This window comes from Taudactylus pleione, unplaced genomic scaffold (assembly GCF_031769625.1).
Source record: "Taudactylus pleione unplaced genomic scaffold, aTauple2 ptg000019l, whole genome shotgun sequence".
NCBI lineage: Eukaryota > Metazoa > Chordata > Amphibia > Anura > Myobatrachidae > Taudactylus > Taudactylus pleione.
Genome location: NW_028284421.1, coordinates 28,383,073 through 28,408,778, shown reverse-complemented (window position 1 = coordinate 28,408,778; position 25,706 = coordinate 28,383,073). Strand labels below are relative to the sequence as shown.

The following is a 25,706-nucleotide window of genomic DNA, read 5'->3' as shown; positions in this document are numbered from 1 at the left end:
AGTCTAGGTGCTGATGAGGATAGAAGAATTTAGGTCCTGGAGATAGCAGGAGTATTTCTTCAATAATATAAGGTTTTATATGCCTTTCGGGCTTCCTGTAGTCAGCAAACTTGGATTATAGCAATTTTCCAATGTTTTCAGCTGAAGCATGTGCATTTCTGGATGCTGGGTTCACATTGGAAGAAATAGATGCTTTAAATGTTAAGGCCAGGTTAACTGATATGTTACCATTGAACTTTAATTAAAAAAAAAAAAAAAAAACATCCTGACTTTTATGGCCCTAAACTGGTTGAAACCTTTAATGGCATACACAACCTTAAAGCCCTGGTGCGCTCCATGTCTGAGGCACTTATTAATCCATTGCCCAAGCCTGGTAAGAACTGCCTCTATAGCCTTATAACATTGCTCTCCACTGCTGTTAAAGTACTGGCTAAAATGTTGCCATCAAGCCTTAACCTAGTTATTATACATCCATTGTTCACCCAGATTCGATGGTTTTTATGGCTAGGCAGTGGTAAATCTCTTGATGTTATATTACTCATCTCCTCATGTCCCACAACAAAGAGGCTGAGGTCGTGGTAATCTTCATGGATGCTACTAAAGCATTTGACTCTGTTGAATGGCCCTTCCTCTGTGAGACCATGGAAAGATTTGGGGTGTGTTGTTTAGGAGTTGTTTTCCCACCACTATTTTACTTACTGTAAATTCACAGAACTGCTTGGTCTTGCGTCGGCAGCCAGAGAAAAGAGAAACATAGAGGGTCAGGAAGAGGGATGAGAACATAGATTCTGTTGCCTATAGACTGATACTATCGCAGTCACTATACTGCTCTATCTTCTATTACTGCTAATAATTTGGACAAACATATAGTATTCCCCTAAAGATTGGACAATATAGTTCCTTACTGTAGTAGTTATATGAGAGCATTTTTTGGATATAGGGGCATATTCAATTACCCGCGGGACTTCTCCCGCGAGTAATTGAGGGGTGAAAGTCCCGCGGCGTGGGGTTAAGCTATTCAATAAAATAGCTTTTTCCCCTCGTCAAAAAACAGGACTTCCACGCGAGAACTGCGGAATCAGTGTGTTATTCATGCTCGCGCGAGGCCGAATAGGGCGGCCTCACGCTGATTTTACCTCGCACCTACATGAGGTGCGAGGTAAAATCAAACAGCAGGGGACTCGCACGCGGGGTCTCAGGGACACCCGCGTGTGGAATCCCCGCTAAATGAATCCCGTCCAGCGCGCCAATTAGTTGAATATGTCCCATAGCTTTTCCTGTCATATGCCACTGTGGGGCTGATTAACAGTTAAACACAAGTTGGCTATAAATGTTCCCCCTCGTATTTAACTAAATGCATACCTTTTGTCCGTATGCAGAGCTGTATGCATCCTTTGTGTATCCACACGCTTGGTTTGATACCCATCATCATCATTAATCCACACAGGTACCAGTCCTATACTTTGTGCAAAATATTAGGCTGAAAATTATTTTTATGCTTCCACACAGCTCTACATAGCCCACAATCGACCATCCCTCACTGACCATTGCCTATGAGAGAACCTGCCATTACAGCCTGGATATGCCCCTTCAGTCACATGTGTAGATGCGCCTGATGTGTGTATGCTGAATCACCCATACTTACAGATCATCATAGAGTCTGTTTTGTTACCCATCCATTCCTAATCTCTAGCCTCTCTTGCTCCAAACCAGGTCTTCCAGCTGCTCGGGATAACGTTTCTCCTGCCAATCATGTTACCTATACTCCTTAAACCACGCCATTGTCACACTTTCTTTCAGGAAATCTGGTTTCTAATTTGATTTACACAGCTACAAATCCCACATTTGTGACTTTAACTCTGTAAATTATTTAACAGAAATTTTTTTTTTCTTCTTCTTACAACATCATCAACAATAGTATAAATAGAAATGTAACACATGCAGAGTGATGGGAAACAGATGTATATGTCTATGTTGTTCATCGAAGTGTCTATAATGCATGTCAGGGTGTATAAACCCCATGCTGATGACATTTAGATACACCTTTCTAAACAAGAATGGTCACTTTTAATAAAGGTCATTCAACATTTAAATAGTCTCATGTGTCTTATCATTTCACTGACTGTACCATCATCCTACCTACTCCCAAACTCACTCTGCCTCCGTCACCCTCGTCTCTGCACTTTTTATTTTGCATCCAAGTCATGTTACTTCAAAACAGACCTTTCCTGACTACATGTCGCCAAACTCCATGATCCTTTCCATTATATTTTTCTGATTTGATAATTGCAGTCTCGTCCTGCCTGGCCTACCAATAACTATTTCCGATGCAATTAATCAATTAATCATAAATGCTATTGTAAGACACCTCTGTACTACCCATCCTGTCCTATCTGCTGTACCTCCATCATTAACCCTCCCCCCTAAACTTTACAATAAAATGAAAAATGTCAATCCTTTCATAACTGTTTCTACTTAACTCCTATCTCACCTGTATTACTGACCCCACCCATAAACTTTTCTAATAGACCTCTGTGCTTCTACAGCAACCTTCTAATAATGCTCCCCTTTTATAAATCTTTCTGTCCCACTGTAACAGGCTCTTCAAACTTCAAAACCTTTAAATAGCCCCTAGACTAATTTATTTAAAGAAGTTGACCCCTCCCTGTTTATGCCCCCCATACCACCAGGGCCAGGACCTATCAGCAGTGGGGTAACTAGGGGGGGTGGCCAGGGCCATGTAGGCGTGTGTACACCCCTACAGTATCAGCAGTGGCGTAACTAGGGGGGGTGTGGCCAGGGCCATGTAGGCGTGTGTACACCACTACACTATCAGCCAAAATATCTCCCTAACTACAAAAAATAGAAACATTTGCATATTTTTGTGAAAGAACTATAAATACAATTTTTTTACCTATGATTTATGGCTAACTGAGTGACCAGCTGGTGGCTGGTTATCATCATGCTGTCATGATGAAGGGGCCTATTTTTATGTGGAGGTCTGGAGCTAGAGCTCTATCCACTCCATTTTTAATCTGGTCCTGCATATCTCCAACATCTATCCTCTAGGGCAGGCCTGGCCAACCTGTGGCTCTCCAGCTGTTGTAAACTACGAGTCCCAGCATACCCTCCCACCGATCAGCTGCTAAAGCATGCTGGGACTTGTAGTTTCACAACAGCTGGAGAGCCACAGGTTGGCCAGGCCTGCCCTAGGGGGTAATGTACAGTAAGCAAATATGTGTAACTGCAATTATGTTTCCAGCTAACAGCATAGCCCCATGCCAACTCTTTTTTTCTTAAATACTTAAATTTGTCAAGTCACAGGCACAAATCATATTGTTTTCCATTAGAATTAAATCACAAATATATTCTTAAACCTGACATTTTTAGAATGATTCCCAAATAACAACTCACCTTCACATTTATAGCGATCTGTACGTTACAGCTGGATAGATAGAAGGGATAAGGTATGACTTGATTTTTCCTCTGGAATGATGGGAGGCATATTTGTATATTAGAGGGCTTGTAGTACATAGAGTATAACAGTAAGTGCTATTCTTTATCTGTACCTTGGTCGTTTGCCACTTCTGTGTTGCTTCAATAGACAGAAAAACATTGTTTGTACTGGAGGCATTTCAACACATATTATTAAATTATTAATCCTGCTAACTTCATTTTCTTGCACACAAGTTCACTTTCTATTTCTCTGGAGAATCGAACGCCACAGTAAGTGGAGTGTTTGAAGATTAATGGTCTGGAAATGCAATGGCATTACAGCTCTGAAATTGGTGGGGTGCAACAGAGAGCACAATGACCTCTTGAGAGCAATTACCCCAGTTACAGGAGCGTCTTTTTGATTGAGCTCCTCCATTTTGTTTTCATGTGCGTAGTGTTATTACAGAAGCCCTTTGCATGGCATTATAATAGCATAATGGCTCAGCTGTTTTGGAAAACCCTGTTGTAAACCTGAGACAATCAGACATTTCACACAATAGTGACAACTGTCATCATCATCACCATCCCCTTCCTTGATAAAACACGCTTTGAAATCAGTGATTTTATTTTTTCTCTTTAATAGTATACACATGAGGTGAAGATTTTGCTGGCGCAGGGACAGAAAGATGTGAGGTCACAGCAGAAGATGTGAGGTTACAGGGTGGGTTATGAGGAGCCCCGCTCTATTGTCCTCTCCCCCATAGTTCATAAGAAAGGTTAAAAAGTGCACCATATATTGCCCATAGTATAGAAGTGTGCAGCGATGTCAACATGACACCTGTTTTGCTTAGCTAACCACCCTGCTTTCTAAGCATATAAAACCCTTCTGATCTGTTCTTTCATCTACTCATTCACTCCACTCATTCAAACTGCTCAAGTTTTATATTTTTTTCCTCAGCTCTGCTCCTTCTTTCCCTTTTTTGGCACATATGGTAGCACAGTCTGGGTGCTCTTGTCGCACACAGTCTGGGTACTGCAGTTCCGGGTGCCCCTCCTGACTCCAGCAATTCCCCCTTTACTGCTCCGTATAGCAGCACTATGGACTGCAGCTCTTGGGGGGTCCCGATGAGTGTCCTGGCCATATGGGGGATCTTCACTGTCATCACAGCAGAGTGCATGGTACAGGACTTTGTCACTGAACCTTACCCGGTCTCTGGAGCCAGGGGTCCTTGTTGGCTGGGGTTTCAGTGGTGGGACAGGAGTTTCTTCACTTGAGGAGTCTGGCCCATTGGGAGTGGCTCCACCATTAAGTAGCCTGTAGTCAGGAGGACGGTCTGAGCCATCTCCAGAATCAGAAGGAGTGGATGCTTCAAGAAAAGAACAGAATTCCCAACTGTCTGAACTCAGGAAATCCAGAGGTCCAAGGTCACACAGTGGACCCCCCTTTTCACTGCTGGATGTGCTACTAACAGTTCCAGGGGTCCAGTCATCAGTGTCCAGTTCAAATTCAAAGTCAGAAGTAAGTCTGTCTATCTGCTCCACCACCTAAAACATACATATAATTAGTTAAGGAACTTGTCCACATGATAGTGAACTACCTATAAGATAAATGCTTAATAAGAACAATACAGCATTACATTATTGTTGTTTCCTAAATTCTGTTCCATGATCTCATATAATTGCTATATCACAAACACATTGTTAGAATCATGGTTACATATTCTGGATAATTGATGTAGAGAAGATGAAAATAAGTGTATTAAGATTTGCACATAATATGTATTAAGGGCCAATGGCATCCTTCTCCAATTTAGCTGTTGCCGAATTACACCTCCCATGGTGTTCAGTTAATTTAGATTTTATATATATATATATATATATATATATATATGCGGCTGCACTCTCCGGATTTAATATTGAAAAACAAACACCAAGAGGCTGGTATCCGTGTCAACGTTTCAATTTTACATCATCGGTCCTGATGAAAATGTATGGTGTTAAATTGAAACGTTGACACGGATACCAGCCTCTTGGTGTTTCTTTTGCAATATTAAATCCTGGCAGTGGTGCCGCATCTATATACTATTATGCTATTTTCAGGAGGGCACCTAGGTGGATGTTTAAGAACAGAAAGGAGTGCTGAGTGATTTCTTTCTGATTATATATATATATATATATATATATATGTGTATGTGTGTGAAGAATAAAGGCAGAGGTGCCTAATAGTGCATTGAATATAAACTTTCCCAGTGTCATGCAAATTCTGTGAAATATACACGTACCATGTATAAAGCCAAGAAAATATCCTTGGGCTAATAACGCTTAATAAGGAAGACCGTTATAGGAACCACATACAAATTATTTGTAGAGATGTGTGGGTTCGGTTTTACTCTGTTCTTTTCGCCAAAATTATCGCAAGTTCGGATTTATTTTATTGGCTATCCAAAACACGTGATAGCCGACAGCCAATAAGATGCCGTTTTTGAGATCCGAATATATCCGAGTAAAACCAAACTCGCACATCTCTGATTATTTTGCCACTATGGGTTCATCAAAAATTTTAATTATGAGAAAATACTGTGGGTCTTTTGCATAAAAAATTTGAAGTTGGAAAAAGAAGACCGCCCTGGGAAAACTGGAATACAATTGGAGCAGATATCTAAATGGATTGACTCATGGCTTCTGAATTGAGCTGGGCAGTGCTCTGCTTCCTCTATTGCCAGACCACTTCTATACTTAAATACTGTGGGGTACATAAGAATTGGATGAATGTGTATCTGTTTTCAATAAAATATGCATTTTTATTTTGTGCACACCCAAAAATGTATCCCTTATGCTGTGTAGGGGCGAATTCAGCCGTGGACGCAGTCCTGATTCGATCACTATTGACCAAAGGTTTCAGGACTGCACATGTACTGGAGCCGCAGTACGCATGTGTCACAATGTTGCAGTGCCCTGAACAGGCTGTAGGCATTTCGGGGTGGCAATGGGGAGCGTTACAGAAAATGAGGGGGGTGTCTGCCCCATTTTCTGGGTGTGCTGAAACCAGTGGCTGCGTCCTTTAACGCAGTTTCACTGGCCCCGGCTGCATAGTTGTGTCAGCCATTCTGAGGTCCGATGCTGTGACCGATGGTCGCGATGTTGATCCAATGCTGTGTGTTCATACGTGGGCAGCGGACCAGAGAAGCTGGCAGTGGGCGTATTTTTACACAATGTGCCTCCTGCGGCATAAGCATATATTCACACAGCCGCTGGAGACGTACAGTAGCAGCAGCGACATCAGCCCGGAATCAGGCCCTTATTCGCATCTTACACTTGCGACTCCTTTTGACTGGAAAGGCGCAGGTGAGCGTTGGCTGAGTACCTTAAATATGTATTCACATAATTATGACTTAGGCAGACTTATGTGCAGAAGCATCTAGTGTTAGTGCTCTAAAGCTGGCACTGCATTTATTCAGTGAAGAGAGGGACTGGGTTCATGCCCAGAAGCTCCTGGAGCGCTGGGTATGCTGCCAGCATGACAAACACAGGGGGTGTGGCTCATGTGCCTGGCAAATCACTTGAGGCCATACCCCTTGCAATGAGGACACGCCATACCCCTTGCAATGAGGACACACCATTTTTCCAGGCACATGTCGAAGGCGAGCTGCACTAAAAGAAAGTTGGGAGGTATGCATAAAATACATTGTTCTATTCTATTTTATATGAATTGGGCACTACTGTGAGGCATAATATGGTCATAGCTAATGGAGGTGGCAATGTTGAGGGATTTATGGGGTATATGATGATATTGTGTGTGGGACATTATGATGAGAGAGGGGTCTAATGGCATGACAATAGTGTTGGAAACACCCCTGTGTTGAGCATCCTCCTCTAAATTTCTCTGAAGTCACCCCTAATGTGTGCAATATACTGTGAATACTATATACAAAGGAGTCAAAAAATATTGTGGGAATCGAGAGAAATCTTTGCCTCATATACAATCTATCTTGCAAGTGTAAGCATGGTTCTGTATCTCTCTCATACAGTACTAATTGTCTTGCTGAGCGATCTGTCAAGTGACCATTTTGAAGCTCATGCCTACAAAAAAGCATCTGCCTGCTTCCATAGGCAGAATTGGTGCTTGTGTCTCCTCATACTTGAAAAGAGATGTATTGTACAGGTAGAGATATCCTTTTATAGCATGTACTTGATAAATGATTGCTTGAAGCTGATTGATTGCTATAGACAACTTCTCTTGTCATCTTTAGAAGGCTTGATATATCTCATTCTTGGAGATGCAATATGAGGGAAGGAAAGGTAATACAAACACATGCAGAGTACAGTATGTGTCTGTTCCAGTGGCATATCTATAATGGGTGCAGTGTGTGCAGGGCACATGGGCCCCCGGGTCCAGGGGGGCCCCGCACCGCACACACTGCACCCATATTATTTTAGACTTACCTGTCTGTGGTCCCACGTCGGGTGTCAGCGCTGCTCAGAACACCGGAAAATGGCCGCCGCGCCCATTTTTCCGACGTTCTGCGCATGTGCAGTAGACTCCGGGCACACTCTAGTGCCCGGAGTCTACTAAGGCCCCGGTGGCTGGCTAGCCGTGTCAGTCGGCTGCCGGCCACCGGGGAGAGTGGAGGGGGCCCTTCACGGGGAGTGCACACGGGCCCCCTCCTCTCTTAAGACGCCCCTGGTCTGTTCATATAATTGTGAGCAAAGGCAGACATACACACCTGCAGCAGTGTCACTTGCCAGTGTCTGTGGGCTGGTGCCAGTGTCTGTGGGCTGGTGTCAGTGTCTGAGGGCTAGTGCAAATGTGTGAGAGGATGTGCCAGTGTCTGAGGACTGGTGCAAATTTTTGGGGGCTGGTGCGAGCATCTGAGGGCTGGTGCAAGTTCACGCTAAAGATGAAGAGTCACTAGCACTATTTAGCTGCTTCTGATTGACCGATTATGAATTCACCTCTGAAGCTTTCTAAGTGGCCACGGTCCACGGATGCAATTTCGTGGCCTCGCAAGCCGGCCAGCCCGTGTAAGCTGAGGCTTACTCAGCTGGCCGGCGCCGTCCACCATCACCGATGGTCTTGATAATTATCCCAGCCTGTGACCCTGGTCGCAGTGCTGGGATCGCAAATTCAGCAGGGGGTGTCAGACACCTCTTGCTGCATTTGCATATTTGAAAGGACGGAATTGCAAAGCCTGCATGCACTACACACTACAGTATATGCCTGCGTGCAGCTTTGCAATTCCATCCACTACTGAATCACCCCAGGAGTCTCTGCCTGCACTGCTCTATTCCTATAAACTAACTTTGTATTTGATATGATTATGTATGTATGTCTTACTTATGAGAAATATATGTGAAGCGCTGTGTTCTGGTGTGAATACAAACAGATTGACTAATAAGAACTATTGGAACATGTAACCGTTTCAAGTTCAACATGTTACTTTTTACAGTGTAAAAAAGTCTAATTAGTGGATTGCTCACATGGGGACCATATACAGAAAGACCTAATTGCTGTATTTACCAATACGCAGAAACATAGAATCTATTATTGACACATTGAACTAATGTATTAATTGAAAGGATATCCAACATTGGGACCTCTCATTAAAATACTATATTATCCCCGTATTCACTTAGGAATCAGCGAAAACGGGACCCGGCGGAAAGGTAAGTATCGAAAAAATTAGGGAATTTTCGGGAAATGTTCCTGGGACCCCCCTAAAGATGTCCAGACATGGGGGATTACTATGGGTACCCCCATTTTTGCCTGGCGAAGGTAAGTGGGGTCTTCAAATAGCCCCGGCAGGTGCATAAATGCGCCTGGAAGAAGGAGGTAAAGAATAGCACTTAGCTTTTTTGGGGGGGGGGGAAATAACTATGCCCATCAAATTTGGGGTACATGAAAATGGGTGAAAGCGTATTTTTAAGTCCCTAAAATTATTTTTAAAAATTCTTCAAAAATACACCTGCCGCTACTACCCGCAATGAAGAAAACACCTGCCGCATATATGGGAACCCCTCTGGTATTAATTTCGCTATTTTAGAAGTTTGTTCCCTATTTTTTTTTTTCACCCTAAATTTACAGTTATTTTTTTGGGGTGTCCTGATTTTTTCTTTAAACTTTTTTTGACACAGATTATTTTTAGGGGACACTTCCAGGGGTGCAGGCTATTTTTTTTAAGTCTGCACCCCTAAACCCCAATTCTGCACTTTTTTTCGCCAGCTAAACACTGGAGAAACTTATCCCTGTTTTTTAGAAAGACTTTTCACACCAGCGAAAAGTCTTTGAAATTGAATACGGGGATAATTAAAACAGCGAAAATGACGTCATCAATAAAGAGTTTTCGCCCTATGTTTGATGAACGGATTACCTGTATAAAGACCATTGTAAGTTAGGAAATAGATACCTTTCCTACAAACAAACACTGATAGTGTTTTACATGATCTGTGTCCTCATTTAGATTATAGTACATAGAGTTTGCAGATAAGTACAGAGGATCCACTGTGTGGGGACCTCTTATTAAAATGCAGCAAATTGCCCTATCAGACTGTACTCCACACACTAATATTATAGCTACTTGCTCAGCTACGGGCATGTCAATACATGAACAACCTATTAACACAAATGCATAGAATAGCTAAATGTATGCAACTACATAGGTCTACTAACAGTTACATTATGATCAATGATATATATCAGTGACTTGTATTCATGTTCAACCACACTACTACTGTACATTTATAGCAGGTACACTCTGTATGCAAACTAATGGGTCTCCTATCACTGAGAATTCTGATATAAAATACTTTGTATAACACTGTTTATATAATACCAACTAGTTTACTATTTAATAGCTATATCAGAGGTGTCAATTACTGTGGACACTGTCATATGAAAACAACACTACATCGTATACACATACTGAGATAATAAGAACCGAGAATACATTGAGGGAAGTGCACATTTTAAACATATTTCAATTTTTTTTCACACTTAATAATGATGCGCCAGCCAATCAGCTCCTGTCATCCCAACTGAAAAATGACAGTTGGGAGCTGACTGACTGGAGCACCATTTATCATACGCAACGAGTTTTTAAAGTCTTTGCATATGATAAAATTCGTTGATAAATGGGTCCATTCGTTTACTTTCTTTTAATATTTTTTCTTCTCTTTATACATTTTATATTCACATTAATATAGATATTATGAACATAATAGATTAAAACATTATAATTAAACATTGTATATTATTATTTTTGTACCATTAACATTGTGTTGAAGCCATATTTAGATGGACATCTCCCTCTTCTTTTTATTGCATGGCTAATAAAATTATTTATTTTAATAATTCAAGTGTTAAGTCAGTGTTCAGGATGCTGTTTATCTTTTATATGTTTGTTCTATTTAAATATAAAAGGTAGCAGTGTGCTGCATAACAGCTGCTCCTACCAGAGAAGCTCAAATGCCCTGAAGTGGTTTTCTGGCTCACATCTGCACTCCCATCTTCTCCCATAAAGTAACACCACTGGGGGAGTCCTTACCTGAGACCTGCAATGTGAATGTATTATAGTGGGTTTGTAGTAGGGGTGTGCACTGGCCACTTTTCGTGTTTTGTGTTTTGGTTTTGGATCTGGATCTTTCTTCGTGTTTTGGATCTGGATTGGTTTTGCCAAAACCACCCTTCCGTGTTTTGGGTTCTGGGTTTTGTGTTTTGGATCTGTATTTTTTTGAAAAAAGCATAAAAACAGCTAAAATCACAGAATTTGTAGGTTTTTCTGCTCCTATGCTATTATTAACCTCAATAACCTTAATTTCCACTCATTTCCAGTCTATTCTGAACACCTCACACCTCACAATAGTGTTTTTATGTCCAAAAGGTTGCACCGAGGTAGCTGGATGACTATGCTAAGCGACACGAGTGGGCGGCACAAACACGTGACCCATCTAGGAGTGACACTGCAGTGGCAGACAGGATGGCAGTTAGAAAAACTAGGCCCCAAACTGTACATAATGCAAAGAAAAAAAAGAGGTGCAAGATGGAATTGTCCTTGGGCCCTCCCACCCACCCTTATGTTGTATAAACAGGACATGCACACTTTAACAAATCAATCATTTCAGCGCCAGGGTCTGCCACACAACTGTGGCTGAAATGATTGGTTCGTTTGGGCCCCCACAAAACAAGCTGGCAATTAATGTGTCCCTGCACAAACTGGCTCTACGGAGGCAAGATGTCATCCTCATCCTCCTCATCCACCGATTCCTCACCCTCTTCAGTGTGTACATCCTCATCCTCACAAAGTATTAACTCGTCCCCACTTGAATCCACCACCACAGGTCCCTCTGTACCTTCTGGAGGCTGGTCTCCCTGGAAGAGCTGATAATTCATTTTGATGAACATCATCTTCTCCACATTCTGTGGAAGCAACCTCCTACGCCTTTCGCTGACAAGGTTCCCGGCTGCACTAAACACTCTTTCGGAGTACACACTGGAGGGGGGGCAACTCAGGTAAAATAGAGCGAGTTTGTACAGGGGCCTCCAAATTGCCTCTTTTTCCTGCCAGTACAGGTATGGACTGTCTGACATGCCTACTTGGATGCTGTCACCGATGTAATCCTCCACCATTCTGTCAATGGTGACAGTATCATATGCAGTGACAGTAGACATGTCAGAAATTGTTGCCAGGTCCTTCAGTCCGGACCAGATGTCCAAACTTGGTCCTGCCTGCCCTGCATCACCGCCAGCGGGTTGCTTAGGATACCTAAGTTTTTTCCTGGCAGCCCCAGTTGCGGGAGAAAATGAAGAAGGAGCCGTTGACGTGTCACGTTCCGCTTCAGCTGACAGTGTGTTCACCAGCAGGTCTTTGCACCTCTGCAGGCTTGTGTCGGCCGGAAAAAGAGACACCACATAGGCTTTAAACCTAGGATCGAGCACGGTGGCCAAAATGTAGTGGTCTGATTTCAACAGATTGACCACCCTGGAATCCTGGCAAAGCGAATGAAGGGCTTCATCCACAAGTCCCACATGCCGAGCGGAATCGCTCCATCTTAGCTCCTCCTTCACTTTCTCCAGCTGCTTCTGCAAAAGCCTGATGAGGGGAATGACCTGACTCAAGCTGGCAGTGTCTGAACTGACTTCACGTGTGGCAAGTTCGAAGGGCTGGAGAACCTTGCACAACACGGAAATCATTCTCCACTGCGCTTGAGTCAGGTGCATACCCCCTCCTTTGCCTATGTCATAGGTGGATGTATAGGCTTGTATGGCCTTTTGCTGCTCCTCCATCCTCTGAAGCATATAGAGGGTTGAGTTCCACCGCGTCACAACCTCTTGCTTCAGGTGATGGTGGGGCAGGTTCAAGAGTGTTTGCTGGCGCTCCAGTCTTCGGCACGCAGTCGCTGAATGGCGAAAGTGGCCAGAAATTTTTCGGGCCACCCAAAGCGTCTCCTGCACGCCCCTGTCGCTTTTCAGAAAATTCTGCACCACCAAGTTTATTGTGTGAGCAAAACATGGGACGTGCTGGAATTTGCCCAGATGTAATGCCCGCACAATATTGGTGGCGTTGTCAGATATCACAAATCCCCAGGAGAGTCTAAGTGGGGTAAGCCACTGGGCGATGATTTCCCTCAGTTTCTCTAAGAGGTTGTCGGCGGTGTGCCTCTTACTGAAACCGGTGATACACAGCGTAGCCTGCCTTGTAACGAGCTGGCGTTTCTGAGATGCTGCTACTGGTGACGCTGCTGCTGTTGCTGCGTAAGGTGATACATCTACCCAGTGGGCTGTCACAGTCATATAGTCCTTAGTCTGCCCTGTTCCACTTGTCCACATGTCCGTGGTTAAGTGGACATTGTGTACAACGGCATTTTTCAGGACACTGAGGACACTTTTTCTGACGTTTCTGTACAGTCTCGGTATCGCCTGCCTAGTGAAGTGGAATCTAGACGGGATTTGGAACCGGGGACACACTACCTCCATCAATTGTGTAAATCCCACTGCACTAATGGCGGATACCGGACGCACATCTAACACCAACATAGCAGTCAAGGCCTCAGTTATACGTTTTGCTTCAGGATGACTGCTGTCGTACTTCATCCTCTTCGCTAAGGACTGTTGGAGGGTCAATTGTTTAGTAAAAGTAGTGGTGTTCCTACTTCCTCTCTGGGATGATGAACGACTCCCAGCAGCAGCAACAGCAGCAGCGGCAGCAGTAGGCGTAGCAATGCAGGATCCTCCGGAGGAATCCCGGATAGGAGAGTCAGTCATGCCAGTGACATGGCCTGCAGGACTACTTCCGATCCTGACTAAGGAGGAAATTGACGAGGAGGGAGTTGACGGTGTGGTTTGCAGGCGCTTGGATACAACAGGACAACGGGATTTAGGTGTCCCTGGACTGCTTACGGTCTTAGCCAAAGTTTCTGAACTTGACAGTAACTTTTTATGAACGCGCTTCAGGTGCCGTATAAGGGAGGATGTTCCTAGGTGGTTGACGTCCCTACCCCTACTTATTTCACCTTTACATATGGTACATATGGCAAGACAGTTGTTGTCCGGATTTGGATAGAAATATTGCCAGACCAAAGAGGTGGAATGTTTGGTCTTCTGCCCAGGCATGACCATGATGGGCTTTTTCATCCCACGGACAACAACTGTCTCCCCCGGAGCCTGATTTAAACAAACCACATCACCATCAGAATCCTCCTCGCCAACTTCCTCCTCAGCGCCAGCTACACCAGTATCCTCATCCTGTTGTACTTCAACAGTGACATCTTCAATTTGCATATCAGCAAGTGGACTGTGGGTGCTCCTTTCAGCACTTGCAGGGGGTGTGCAAATGGTGGAAAGAGCCACCTCTTCCCGTCCAGTGCTGGGAAGGTCAGGCATCGCAACCACCACCACACTTGGACTCTCCTTGGGGATTTGTGATATCTTCTTAGAAAGCACAGTTCTTCGCTGTGCTTTTGCCAGCTTAACTCTTTTGATTTTTTTAGTGGGAGGAGGGCTTCCATCGTCATGTGAAGCTGAACCACTAGTCATGAACATACTAGGGATTGACCTTAGCCGTTCCTTGCCACTCCGTGTCGTAAATGGCATATTGGCAAGTTTACGTTTCTCTTCAGCTGATTTAAATGTCTTTTTCAAGGTCATTTTCCTGAACTTTGCCATTTGGGATTGTATGTGCCCTCTACTATGACATTGGGCATCGGCCTTGGCAGACGACGTTGATGGCATGTTATTGTCTATGTCATGACTAGTGGCAGCAGCTTCAGCACTAGGAGGAAGTGGTTCTTGATCTTTCTCTATTTTATTTTTATCGGAGAAAGTTTGGTCCTCCATTTATGTTATATCAATTTGATATATACGTGCGGCTAAACACAGAAAATATTTTTTTTTTTGGTTTGGACTGGAGTGTACTTTCGGGGGTTACAGCACCCTTAACGGTCAAGCCAGCCGGCCCTTTACTTATGACACAGGCGCACGCTTGGCACTACTTTGTTGATGCACGTGCGGCTACTGCGCACACAATTCACAAACACAGAAAATAATTTTTTTTTTCGGTTTGGACTGGAGTGTACTTTCGGGGGTTACAGCACCCTTTAACGGTCAAGCCAGCCGGCCCTTTACTTATGACACAGGCGCACGCTTGGCACTACTTTGTTGATGCACGTGCGGCTACTGCGCACACAATTCACAAACACAGAAAATAATTTTTTTTTTGGTTTGGACTGGAGTGTACTTTGGGGGTTACAGCACCCTTTAACGGTCAAGCCAGCCGGCCCTTTACTTATGACACAGGCGCACGCTTGGCACTACTTTGTTGATGCACGTGCGGCTACTGCGCACACAATTCACAAACACAGAAAATAATTTTTTTTTTGGTTTGGACTGGAGTGTACTTTGGGGGTTACAGCACCCTTTAACGGTCAAGCCAGCCGGCCCTTTACTTATGACACAGGCGCACGCTTGGCACTACTTTGTTGATGCACGTGCGGCTACTGCGCACACAATTCACAAACACAGAAAATAATTTTTTTTTTGGTTTGGACTGGAGTGTACTTTGGGGGTTACAGCACCCTTTAACGGTCAAGCCAGCCGGCCCTTTACTTATGACACAGGCGCACGCTTGGCACTACTTTGTTGATGCACGTGCGGCTACTGCGCACACAATTCACAAACACAGAAAATATTTTTTTTTTTGGTTTGGACTGGAGTGTACTTTGGGGGTTACAGCACCCTTTAACGGTCAAGCCAGCCAGCCCTTTACTTATGACACAGGCGCACGCTTGGCACTACTTTGTTGATGCACGTGCGGCTACAGCGCACACAATTCACAAACACAGAAAATAATATTTTTTTTGGTTTGGACTGGAGTGTACTTTCGGGGGTTACAGCACCCTTTAACGGCCAAGCCAGCCGGCCCTTTACTTATGACACAGGCGCACGCTTGGCACTACTTTGTTGATGCACGTGCGGCTACTGTGCACACAATTCACAAACACAGAAAATTTATTTTTTTTTGGTTTGGACTGGAGTGTACTTTCGGGGGTTACAGCACCCTTTAACGGTCAAGCCAGCCGGCCCTTTACTTATGACACAGGCGCACGCTTGGCACTACTTTGTTGATGCACGTGCGGCTACTGCGCACACAATTCACAAACACAGAAAATAATTTTTTTTTTGGTTTGGACTGGAGTGTACTTTGGGGGTTACAGCACCCTTTAACGGTCAAGCCAGCCGGCCCTTTACTTATGACACAGGCGCACGCTTGGCACTACTTTGTTGATGCACGTGCGGCTACTGCGCACACAATTCACAAACACAGAAAATAATTTTTTTTTTGGTTTGGACTGGAGTGTACTTTCGGGGGTTACAGCACCCTTAACGGTCAAGCCAGCTGGCCCTTTACTTATGACACAGGCGCACGCTTGGCAGTACTTTGTTGATGCACGTGCGGCTACTGCGCACACAATTCACAAACACAGAAAATAATTTTTTGTTTTGGTTTGGACTGGAGTGTACTTTGGGGGTTACAGCACCCTTTAACGGTCAAGCCAGCCGGCCCTTTACTTATGACACAGGCGCACGCTTGGCACTACTTTGTTGATGCACGTGCGGCTACTGCGCACACAATTCACAAACACAGAAAATAATATTTTTTTTGGTTTGGACTGGAGTGTACTTTCGGGGGTTACAGCACCCTTTAACGGTCAAGCCAGCCGGCCCTTTTCTTATGACACAGGCGCACGCTTGGCACTACTTTGTTGATGCACGTGCGGCTACTGCACACACTTCACAAACACAGAAAATAATTTTTTTTTTGGTTTGGACTGGAGTGTACTTTGGGGGTTACAGCACCCTTTAACGGTCAAGCCAGCCGGCCCTTTACTTATGACACAGGCGCACGCTTGGCACTACTTTGTTGATGCACGTGCGGCTACTGCGCACACAATTCACAAACACAGAAAATAATTTTTTTTTTTGTTTGGACTGGAGTGTACTTTCGGGGGTTACAGCACCCTTAACGGTCAAGCCAGCCGGCCCTTTACTTATGACACAGGCGCACGCTTGGCACTACTTTGTTGATGCACGTGCGGCTACTGCGCACACAATTCACAAACACAGAAAATAATTTTTTTTTTGGTTTGGACTGGAGTGTACTTTGGGGGTTACAGCACCCTTTAACGGTCAAGCCAGCCGGCCCTTTACTTATGACACAGGCGCACGCTTGGCACTACTTTGTTGATGCACATGCGGCTACTGCGCACACAATTCACAAACACAGAAAATAATTTTTTTTTTGGTTTGGACTGGAGTGTACTTTGGGGGTTACAGCACCCTTTAACGGTCAAGCCAGTCGGCCCTTTACTTATGACACAGGCGCACGCTTGGCACTACTTTGTTGATGCACGTGCGGCTACTGCGCACACAATTCACAAACACAGAAAATTATTTTTTTTTTGGTTTGGACTGGAGTGTACTTTCGGGGGTTACAGCACCCTTAACGGTCAAGCCAGCCGTCCCTTTACTTATGACACAGGCGCACGCTTGGCACTACTTTGTTGATGCACGTGCGGCTACTGCGCACACAATTCACAAACACAGAAAATAATTTTTTTTTTGGTTTGGACTGGAGTGTACTTTCGGGGGTTACAGCACCCTTAACGGTCAAGCCAGCCGGCCCTTTACTTATGACACAGGCGCACGCTTGGCACTACTTTGTTGATGCACGTGCGGCTACTGCGCACACAATTCACAAACACAGAAAATAATTCTTTTTTTGGTTTGGACTGGAGTGTACTTTCGGGGGTTACAGCACCCTTTAACAGTCAAGCCAGCCGGCCCTTTACTTATGACACAGGCGCACGCTTGGCACTACTTTGTTGATGCACGTGCGGCTACTGCGCACACAATTCACAAACACAGAAAATAATTTTTTTTTTGGTTTGGACTGGAGTGTACTTTGGGGGTTACAGCACCCTTAACGGTCAAGCCAGCCGGCCCTTTACTTATGACACAGGCGCACGCTTGGCACTACTTTGTTGATGCACGTGCGGCTACTGCGCACACAATTCACAAACACAGAAAATAATATTTTTTTTGGTTTGGACTGGAGTGTACTTTCGGGGGTTACAGCACCCTTAACGGTCAAGCCAGCCGGCCCTTTACTTATGACACAGGCGCACGCTTGGCACTACTTTGTTGATGCACGTGCGGCTACTGCGCACACAATTCACAAACACAGAAAATATATTATTTTTTTAGCACTTGGGGGGAGCACCCCTGATGGACAGAGCACCCCCTGGACAACACTACAGCACCCCTTTAGGACTGGGACACTGCACAGGACTTTGGAGTGGACACAGCCCCTATGGAGAACTGACTGCACAACACAGTCCAGCCAGCCCCTATGGACTTTGAAGTAGTGGACACAGCCCCTATTAACAGCAGCACAGCACAACACAGCCAGCCCCTATGGACTTCGAAGTAGTGGACAACAGCAGCACTACACTACACTACACTACACTACACAGCCCTAACTCCCACCCTCCCTCTTCACTGTCCACAGCCGAGTGAGAAAATGGCGCCAACGCGGGTACCTTATATAGGATCCAAAACCCGCGAGACTCGGAAGGCGGGATGATGACGTTTTGCCTCGATTTCAGATCCGAGTCAGGCGGGAAAAGTCGAGCCTGATTCGGATCGGACTCGGATCGGGGGGGCTCGGGGGGGTTCGGATTTCAGAAATCCGAACCCGCTCACCCCTAGTTTGTAGAGCATAATTAGTCTCAATTTATTATGGTGCTCAAAGTCTCTAAGTACACTGCACACAGAACAATGAAATAGTTACTGTACATTGTGATGTGCAAAAGATGGAACCAAAGTTTTACAAAACTGTATGGTGCAACTTAAATATCTAGCTGAATGCATGTTTCAGTGGGGAAAATCTTAGAACTGTCCTTTGTTCCCCATATTAGTATGTCTCTAAATAATGTTACAAACATCTAAGGAGCATATCCATATTATGCACGTAACACACACAAGACACTGTAAAGACATGGAGGAGAGTCACTAAGCCTTTGAGAGTGATACAGGACCAACCAATAAGCGCCTGTCATTTTTCAAACACAGCCTATAACATGACAGGAGCTCATTAGGTGGTACTGTATATCTCTCCAACTGTCAGTTTACAGGCTGTGTTCGAAAAATGACAGGAGCTGATTGGTTGGTACTTTATCACTCTCCACTACTCTCCGCTTTATCACTCTCCAAGGCTTAGTCCATCTCCCCCATGGATTTACAATCTCCCACAGTGGCTACATCTAACTGATTTTATCTAACCAGGCTTTCATTCTAAAAAGAAGTCTGAGCACAGCAGCTAAACTCATTTATCTCACTAAGGGGCATAGTTATCAAATAATATTTGCGTGATATGACCCAAAAACAACCGTTTCTGGGGAGTAGCCACAAATATTAAGGATCCCCTGAATGTATCTAAGGGGGACCACAGTAGATATAACTGATTTTCCTTTTTTCTATAACAAAAGCAGCTCCCATAGGTTTCTATGGGGGTTGCCTAAATGCCGAATTTACCGGTCTCTCCGTCCCCCAAGTCTCTCCCATGTCTCTCTTTTTCTATCTCTGCACCATGTCTATCTCTGTCTAACCCCACATGCCTTTCTCTGTCTCCCCCCCATGTCTGTCTCCCCCCATGTCTTTCTCTCTCTCTCCCTCTCCCATGTCTCTTTCTCTTTCTCAATCTCCACCATGTCTCTCTCTCCCCCATGTCCATCTCTCTCTCCCCATCTCTATCTCATGTCTTCATGCCATGGATCCCAGTTGTCAACAAGGCACTGTGCAGGCTGGTGGTGGTTCCATAATGGTGTGGTGTGTTCACGTGGCATGGGTTGTGTCCGCTGGTCCGCCACATCATTGACTGGTAACCTGCTATGTTGAATTTGCTTGATGACCATTTGTAGCCCTTCATGGACTTCATATACCCCCACAATGATGTAACAGTCCAGTAGGGTAATGCACCATGTCAATAGTCCCAATTTATCCAGACATGGTTCGAGGAGCATTCTGGAGAGTTCCGATGAATGGTATGGCCACCAGACATGAACCCAATTGAGTATTTATGGGATGTGGTGGAGAGGTCAATTTGCACCCAAGATCCTGCACCTAAAAATACCAAGGAGCTGTGGGAAGCTATCAAGATGGCATGGGTCAACATCTCTCCAGAGGTCTTCCGTTCACTTGTGGAATTCATGCCACGTCGAGTTGCTGCGCTTCGCCATACTGGAGGGGGTCCTATATGATACTATGCATCTATTATTATCTATTACTGGAGGGGGTCCTATATGATACTATGCATCTATATGATACTATGCATCTATGCATCTGGTCTTCCGTTCACTTGTGGAATTCATGCCACATCGAGTTGCTGCGCTTCGCCATACTGGAGGGGGTCCTATATGACACTATGCATCTATCCTATGACTTTTGGTACTTCAGTGTGTGTGTGTGTGTGTGTGTGTGTGTGTGTGTGTGTGTGTGTGTGTGTGTATATATATATAGTGGAAATACCAAGCTAGGTGGTGATAGTGATTCTGTGTGGAGCTGGAGGGATCCGCCCATACAGGCAGGGGAATATCTATAATAGGTGCAGTGCACACGGACCCCTGGGTCCAGAGGGGGCATACCACACACCCTGCACCCATATTTTCAATACTTACCTCGCCGAAGTCCTGTGTCGGCTGTAGCAGCACTGTGCAAAATCCCTGGAAAATGGCCACGACTGCCATTTTGCCCATGTGCAGTAGTGAAATCCCTGTGAAAATGGTTGCTGCAGCATTTTCCTGGTGACTTGCGCATGCACAGTAGACTCTGGGCACAGACTAGTGCCCAGAGTCTATTGCTTCATCAGTGTACCACCGGGGAGAGAGGACGGGGCCCGTATTGATTCCTCATTTGGGGCCCTCTCCTCTCTCCCTGGGGACCAGGTGTGCACTGAATACGCTCATGCACACAGGGCAGAAATAGTAAGTGTGTCCACACCTAGAGACTACCTTGTGTACAGAGTGAGGCAGACCAGTCAGGCTGGCAGAAGAGAGTCCAAGTGGGACTGTGGCCATTACAGAGCCCAATGTGCCTGGAGACCATTGTCCAGACCAAGAGGAAGAACAACAAATCTCACACTGTTTGTGTGAAGTTGTGACAGCCAAGCCAGGCCAGGAGACCAGTGTCCATACATGCAGGAGGCAGGGAGGACCACAAAAAAGACTTTGGGGCATACACAATTGGGCACGAGGTTTAGCGAGGTAAAAACCTTGCGCACCTCACGCCCAATTTAGGAATACCGTGGGTATGCACACTCCCGATACCCGCGGTATTCAATATAAAAATAGTGGTCGCAGGGTTTTCAGCTCTGAAAACCCCATGCCGCGTAAAAATAAAGAAATTCAAAATCTTCACCTACCTGGCCGGGGGTCTCCGCGGCTCCCGGTGGCTTCCTCTCTTCTTACTGGAGAGGGGGCTGCTGGGAGACCCAGGAGCTCCTGGGAGGCTCCAGGGGCTGGTAGGAGGGGCAAGGGCTGCTGGGAGATGTAGATCTCCCAGCACCCATTCCAGGGGGGGGGGCTACACACTCATGCACACACACAGTCACTCATATCAACTTACAAGCACCACACACACTAATATACTCACCCTGCTGCAGAAGAGCCGGCTCCCGACGCTGGATGCAGAAGACAGCACTTCGGAAAGGTAATTAAGAACTAATTAAGCTAATTGGAAACTTCCAATTGCTTAATTAGTCCTAAGGGGGTTGCCGCCGAGGTACCAGAACAAGTCCCACTGATTTTTCCTAAAATTTATGAAATTAGGAAAAATCACGCTTGCTCTGGAGGTGTGAGAATAAAAACCTCCCGGCGAGCAAAAAAAAAAAAAAACCACGCACCTAATTGAATAGCTAAAAACCCGCACCTGCAAGAAAAACTTTGCAGGTTTTTTACTATTCTCGCACTCAATTGAATATGCCCCTTTGTCTGAAGACCAACCTGCCGTGTCTATACCTGTGAGAGACAGGACTGAGGCTTTTGAGAGACTCTGTTACATTTGCAGACTAGTTGCCCATAATAGTCATGGTTTAAGAAGTGAGTTAGTGCCCTGAATGGGGGCTAGATGTTTGTTATTTTTGTTCCTGAATGCTGCCAGTAAAGATCCATTTATATCATTTAAAACTGAAAAGCTGCATGTGAACCCTTATTATGCACCTAGGCACTGCACCACTGACCCGTTTACCGAGCTAAATTACCCCAAGTTATCACAATATATATCAACATAATCAGAATGCTAGCACTCCACTCAGCACCGTGGTGCACGCTAATTCAGGCAGTAACATCATATATCCATGTATAACGGCACTCCCCGGTCTTCATAAATACAATAATAACACTCAGATCATGACATCCAAAGTTTCAGGACTTTCAGGATCCTGTTTCCACTGATCACCCTTGAGATGTTCCTACAGCTTAATTGGAGTCTACCTGTGGTAAATTCAGTTGTTTGGACATGATTTTGAAAGGCATACACCTGTCTATGAGGTCCCACACTTGACAGTGCATGTCAGAGCACAAACCAAGCATGAAGTCCAAGGAATTATCTGTAGACCTCCGAGACAGGATTGTCTCGAGGCACAAATCTGGGAAAGAGTACAGAAAAATATCTGCTGGTTTGCAAGGCCCAATGAGCACAGTGGCCTCCATTATCCGTAAATGGAAGAAGTTCGAAACCACCAGGACTCGTCCTAGAGTTGGCTGGCCGTCAAACTGAGCGATCATGGGAGAATGGCCCTAGCCAGGGAGGTGACCAAGAACCCGATAGTCACTCTATCAGAGCTACAGCATTCCTCTGTGGAGAGAGGAGAACCTTCCAGTAGGACAACCATCTCTGCAGCAATCCACCAATCAGGCCTGTATAGTAGATTGGCCAGACGGAAGCCATTCCTTAGTAAAAACCACACGGCAGCCTGCCTGGAGTTTGCCAAAATGCACCTGAAGGATCATGAGAAACAAAATTCTCTGGTCTGATGAGGCAAAGATTGAACTCTTTGGCATCAATGCCAGGCATTATGTTTGGAGCAAACCAGGCATCGCTCATCACCAGGCCAATACCATCCCTACAGTGAAGCATGGTGGTGGCAGCATCATGCTGTGGTGATATATTTCAGGGGCAGGAACTGGGTGACTAGTCAGGATAGAGGGAAAGATGAATGCAGCAATGTACAGAGACATCCTGGATGAAAACCTGCTCCAGAGCGCTCTTGACCTCAGACTGGGGCGACGGTTCATCTTTCAGCAGGACAACGACCCTAAGCACACAGCCAAGATATCAAGGAGTGGCTTCAGGACAACTCTGTGAATGTCCTTGAGTGGCCAAGCCAGAGCCCAGACTTGAATCCGATTGAACATCTCTGGAGAGATCTGAAAATGGCTGTGGACCGACGCTTCCCATCCAACCTGATGGAGCTTGAGAGGTGCTGCAAAGAGGAATGGGAGAAACTGCCCAAAGATAGGTGTTCCAAGCTCGTGGCATCATATTCAAAAAGACTTGAGGCTGTAATTGCTGCCAAAGGTGCATCAACAAGTATTGAGCAAAGGCTGTAAATACTTATGTACATGTGATTTCTTAGGTTTTTTCTTTTCAATGAAATATGCAAAAATCTCAAAAAAACTTTTTACACATTGTCATTAAGGGGTATTGTGTGTAGAATTTTGAGGACAAAAATAATTTTTTTCCATTTTGGAATAAGGCTGTAACATAACAAAATGTGAAAAACGTGAAGCGCTCTGAATACTTTCCGGATGCACTGTGTGTGTGTGTGTATATATATATATATATATATATATATATATATATATATATATATATATATATATTTATATAAATAAAACACACTCATATCTGTAACCAGTTCGTTTCTATGTTACATTGAGTAAACAGTGGTATGGTTCACTGGCAGCCTGATTTTAGAATATGAGAACTATCATTTCCATGGAAACCTGGCATATGTGTAGGCCAAGTGTTTTAATCATCTCCTCCTCTTCAAGTCATTAAAACCAAACAATTGCAGTTTCATGCTAGTAATTAACAACAAAGGACAATCAAAGGAGTCTGGAATATGATTGCTCTTAAAAAATGATCTCATCAGTGTGTGTACAGTATTACATGAGAATACACAAAGAGAAGCGTTGAGATTTAACAACAGCTAGCAAGTTCGTGGTTACAGGATAACTACAGTAATGATGAATTGCTAGGGTTAATCTTGATGATTAATTAGATCTGTAATAAATATATATTCGGACAAAAGCACTGGGGAAATTGTTGATGGCAGCTATATGTCCCAGGTTATAAACTTCTCTGTGGCAATTAATGAGCAGCCTCGATTGCCATACCACCTGTGAGAGGCTGATAATGTTGAAGGGTGGAGTATACCAGAGGCGTTTTAAGAGAGGAGGGGGCCCGCGTGCAGCCTCCGTTTGAGCCCCCTCCTTTGTGACAATGCACAGAGCGTGGTAGATTCTTAATGCCAGAATCTACTGCACATGCACGGGTCTCCGGGAAAATGGCGCCCGTGCGTTATTCCTGAAGACCTCTTTCTACACATGCGCGAGTCACAGTGAAAATGTATGCCACTATTTTCCCTGTGAGTTTTGCTGCTCTTCATATATGTGTGCAGGGTGTGCGGTGTGGGTCCCCCAGGACCCGGGGGCCCATGTGCATTGCACCCCCTGCACTCATTATAAAAATGCCGCTGGAATTATATACTACTGCGCTACCTCCATGAATGCTCATTCAACTTTACCAAGAAAGCTGCCATTTGGTTTTCTGCTGATGCGCAGCGCCATCTTGTCACAGTCATGAGCGCCACAGTGGGACACGGACGTGTTCCACTTAGCTTCAGAGACACTGCTACATTATCCTGTATATGGCCTGTGTATCCTGCATATACCTTGATACATCACCGACTGGTGCTCTGTATATTCCGCTCAAGCTCCACACTATCCAAATTAACAAGTGTGTAACTGTGAGTACAGCTGTACCAGTAACTACTTCTACACGTCAAGAAAACTGACACAGGGTTAAGCACCTGGACTGTTTAATGTATCTGGAATTCTGCTGGTGCAGAATATCACACACATATTAACAGATAAAAGATGTGTCAGTTTTTTGGGGCAGTTCTCACTACCTGACAGACCTGTTGTGAGACTGCTGTTTTGTGTGATTTGGACATTAGGTTCTCCCACCCTTAGAGAGGGAGACTTCTGTTTATTTAGAGCCGGACAGGTTATGGTTTCTTTTTATTATTTTTGACAAAACTAGCTGCGGTACTTATACCAAGGACCTTGACAAGTGTGACACTGATTGGCTGCTGCATGCAGAGCACGGCTGTTTACCCCAGAAGACAGCACTCCTTAACCTGATCTTGCAATACATTGTGAAGAGTGCAAGCATGGCATTTAAATCGCAGCCATAAAAATGTATGTGAAAAATGTAAAGTGACAGACACCCATTATTGTTTTTTTTGTGTGAAGAAGACTAATATTTTGAACTTCATGGTGGTGTCATCATCAGATGCTAAGGGAAGCCAGATTCTGCTTTTCTCCTACACCAAGAGATAACATAGAAGACATAGTTAAGACCTTCCTACAGGCTGCATCAGTTCAGCAGGAAGCCACCAGGATGCAGCAAGTGGCTCTGGGGAGGCCTGGAGACAACA

At 44.7% G+C, this 25,706-nt stretch overlaps 1 protein-coding gene across 1 annotated transcript in view; it reads right to left on the bottom strand.

The window, feature by feature from the left end:
• Positions 1-4,073: 4,073 nt before the first annotated feature.
• Positions 4,074-25,706, bottom strand: part of INSYN1 (inhibitory synaptic factor 1) — a 46,031-nt gene continuing 24,398 nt past the window's right edge. Inside the window, exon 4 of the mRNA XM_088446217.1 lies at positions 4,074-4,980. Within this exon, the coding sequence (XP_088302343.1) occupies positions 4,390-4,980 (591 nt within the window). The 3' untranslated portion in view covers positions 4,074-4,389. The remainder of the gene's footprint in view (positions 4,981-25,706) is intronic.